The sequence below is a fragment of the Anarrhichthys ocellatus genome, unplaced genomic scaffold (assembly GCF_004355925.1).
Source record: "Anarrhichthys ocellatus isolate YVR2014 unplaced genomic scaffold, GSC_Weel_1.0 scaffold5795, whole genome shotgun sequence".
NCBI classification, from domain to species: Eukaryota; Metazoa; Chordata; class Actinopteri; order Perciformes; family Anarhichadidae; genus Anarrhichthys; species Anarrhichthys ocellatus.
The window spans coordinates 1-3,278 of record NW_022285769.1 but is presented as its reverse complement, the minus strand read 5'-3'; the positions used below and the strand labels follow the sequence as shown (position 1 = coordinate 3,278).

General features: G+C 41.8%; 1 protein-coding gene across 1 annotated transcript; it reads right to left on the bottom strand.

The window, feature by feature from the left end:
• Positions 1 to 695: 695 nt before the first annotated feature.
• Positions 696 to 2,946, bottom strand: LOC116380004 (alpha-tectorin-like). The gene is made up of 3 exons (XM_031841957.1): positions 2,615 to 2,946; positions 2,385 to 2,527; positions 696 to 1,434 (listed from the first exon to the last, which is right to left on the bottom strand). Exons 1-3 carry the CDS (start codon positions 2,727 to 2,729, stop codon positions 1,219 to 1,221), a joined length of 474 nt encoding a protein of 157 aa, XP_031697817.1. The 5' UTR covers positions 2,730 to 2,946; the 3' UTR covers positions 696 to 1,218.
• Between the last annotated feature and the right edge of the window lie 332 nt (positions 2,947 to 3,278).

Genomic DNA, 3,278 nt, shown 5'->3' with positions numbered 1-3,278 from the left:
GATACATCTGCTGATCCTATTGAGCAGTCCTTCACCCTGTGTCTGCCTGTAGTGTTCATTAGGAAGTAGTCTAATCTGGAGCGCACTTAATGAGTAGCTGAGTAGTGAGTAAAGTCTTTTTCTAGTGCGTGGAGGTTCCTCCAAACGTCGAACATACCCGTCTCTTTAATTCAAATATTGAGGTCTTTTGACCGATGGGATTTATGTCTTTTTGTACTTGTCGTATCTAGAGAGTAGTTTAGAATTGAGTTCCAATCTCCAGCACAGACTAACATTATTGTATCTACTACAAAACATAGTTTGACACTGAAAATACAGCAGGAATCTTGTCTCAAAAGATGAGGAAATCCATGAAATAATGAGAAAATACATTTCTCTGCTAGCCTAATGGGAATAATTGAGTTCTCATGACTTGTCCGCTTTAATGTGGAATAAATGTATACGGCCTTTATTAGATTTTAAAAATGCATCATGTCAAATATAGCAGTGGCAAGTACATTTCCCTCTAAAATGTAGTAAAGCACAAGTATAAAGTAGCGTGTAACTTGTCGTACTCAGGTCCAGCACTGCAAGTGTCTTCATCATAACAGTGGATCTGCTCAGTGGTCAGTATCTCAGTGTATCATTTTTAGAATAGAGTAGAAATGATGCAACGTAATGGTCAATATGCATGTGGGTCAATGACAGACACAACAGACGGGGAAGTTGCTGACATGCGTTTAATGATCATTAGAAAAGAATTGATTAGTAAAGACTGAAATGTGTTAGTAGTGACTTACAAACATTACATACTGTAATCATCCACAGTTACAAAAATCACTGTTGCATACTGTACACTCCTACATGAATGTTCAGTTTTTGTCAAAACTGTTTTAGGAACAACAATTTAAAAATACTCTGTATGAATTTGAAGCACAAGTGCTGGCCGAGTATTTGATTGCACTTTAAAAATAGGCTTTAGCAGGCGGTTATTTCATTTAGACTGTTTATTGAATTACTGCAGAAAACATGTTATATTGTGAGCGAGATATGAAATGGCCTGTGAAGAATATAGATAGAAGAATTTTGTCAAAAGAACTAGATTATCTGTAGCTTGTGTGCCTGAATATAGCTGTTAGAATTATAAAGATAGCTTACAGTATAAACACAACATTGCTGGATATATTCTTAGATGAAGAGAAGATGAAGTTCTACATTGGTTCCCGTTCAATGCTTAAGTCAGATGCTTAAGTCAGATGCGGCGTAGCAACCCTTCACTCCCTTCCGCACTCCACAGCTTTTCTTTCCTGTGCAGGGTTTGTCCTCACAGGCCACCATCCCACCGCGGCACAAACACAGGCGCTGGCAGTCGGAGTCAGGGTAGAAATTCTCACCAGACACGATGTACCGACCGTTGTATTTGCAGCCACACCGAGGCAGTGGCACGCAGCGATCCTGGAAGGTCAAAGTTCAGTCAGGACACTGTCACTGTGTTACAAGGCCCTTCTGACTGCAACTATCGGGCAGCCTACATTGCCAGGCCTAGGTATTGGCAAATATGAAGTTAAACTCCAATTTCCTTTTTGACCGCCGTGGAATATCAAAACCCAGACTTTAAACTCTAATTTAGTCGCCGAATCTTTGTTGAAACAGTTTCGCATCTCTGTGCCAGGACCACAGTTTGCCAAAAGTCTCATTATTTTAAGTCCACAGCTTTACCTGTACATTTCTTTTACATGCTGTCCCAACCGTCTCCCAAAAGACTTAACGTACTCAGTTCTCTATGTTGAGTGTTGACCCTTATAGTAAGGGTGCAATATCCAAAACACATGATGTAATTCAAAAAAGGATCTGGTATACATGGGATCAAACTAAAGCTATCTGAGGAATGGATATTGGAGAAACTATTCTGGGAGAAGTTTTGGAAGATACAACTTTGTGTATTCGCACCTCTTTTTTCTGTATTGTACACACGGAGTAATTCGGTTCAAAATAGTACATGATAAATTAGCCAAGATATATCTTAATCTTGCCCCAAAATGTCCTAAATGTCACTATTCCCCAGTTCCCCGGGTCGAGTCACTATCCACTTATGCACTTCTGTTTTTAATTCACTGAAACATTGTAAACATGAGTTTATGGTCTCAATCTCTAGTTTCAAGTCTTCTTCAATACAGCATGATGTTCATTTCTTAAACTATGGTTCATTTAGAGTCAAATAGACCATAAAGCAGGGGATGTTTTAGGGCGGGGCTACTGTGACTTTTAGCATTTCATCCATGAAACAGCGATCTGATTTAAGGTTTTTAAACTTCTTTTGCCAGAAGAGAACTTGGCCTTTCCTTCTTTGGTGAAAGTCATGTGTCGCTGTAATTGAAGAAGGCCGGGGCAGTTTGGAGGATTACCTGACTCAGCAGGAAACCGGGGTTACACACGCAGCCCTCGCTGGGCGGGATCTCACAATTGGCGGATGGAGATGGAGCGAGGCAGCTGGCCGGACATCCAGGAGCCACGACACTATACATCATTTTAGCTGGACACTTCATCCCTGTGACACACACACACACAGAATAGCACTCAGATCACAAACACACAAATACAAGAACAGTCACATCATCTGTCACTGAGTGCTTACAGCAGAACTTCCTCGTCCGCCATGACTTCACGCAGCCTCCGTTTCTCTGACACTGCGCCACGTAGTCACTGATGATGCCGCAGGCTGCTTCCTTTTGGCCATCATTAAGCACCATGTCATAGACGCAGTCGTCGCGGTACTGCTTGGAATCTACTCGGTCTACGCAGTCAGCCAAGGGTCCATCCTTTGCTGTTATGACATCACAGACCGACGTGTAGGCGGGTGGTTCGAAGTCGTCGGGCAGCGGCTGAGCGCAGTCTTTACCTGGCAGCACAAAGGCATCAATAGAGACATGGTCACATTACATGTCACTCAAACAGCTGATATCATCTGCCATTGATGAAGTCCGTATGCAATGAATGGGGTCGGTGAGCACCAGCTATGAGAAGCATGCTAATCCTTACATAAATGATAACTAATGATAGCTAAAATGGTTAATAATTGTGATTTGTTTATTTGCAGAATGCTTTTTTAACCTTACCATAACTGAATCCATTCATAGTGTGAACGGCAGTGCAGATCATTTGTGCACCCTTAGTGCCCCTCTCATTAGTGCCCCTCCAACTAGGTCCACCCGAGTAAGATTGCCATCGTGACTTGATATGACACTGATGTGTAAAATTGGCATATATTTTCATAAAGAGGTGCATGTCTGTGAGTATGA

What these genes read in the sequence shown, in the direction of transcription:
- LOC116380004 (XM_031841957.1), bottom strand. Translation starts at nt 2,729, where the DNA reads ATGGTGCTTAATGATGGCCAAAAGGAAGCAGCCTGCGGCATCATCAGT. An exon ending in GCGGACGAGGAAGTTCTGCT is followed by an intron (nt 2,528 to 2,614) that starts GTAAGCACTCAG and finishes TGTGTGTCACAG; the next exon opens with GGATGAAGTGTCCAGCTAAA. An exon ending in CCGGTTTCCTGCTGAGTCAG is followed by an intron (nt 1,435 to 2,384) that starts GTAATCCTCCAA and finishes TTGACCTTCCAG; the next exon opens with GATCGCTGCGTGCCACTGCC.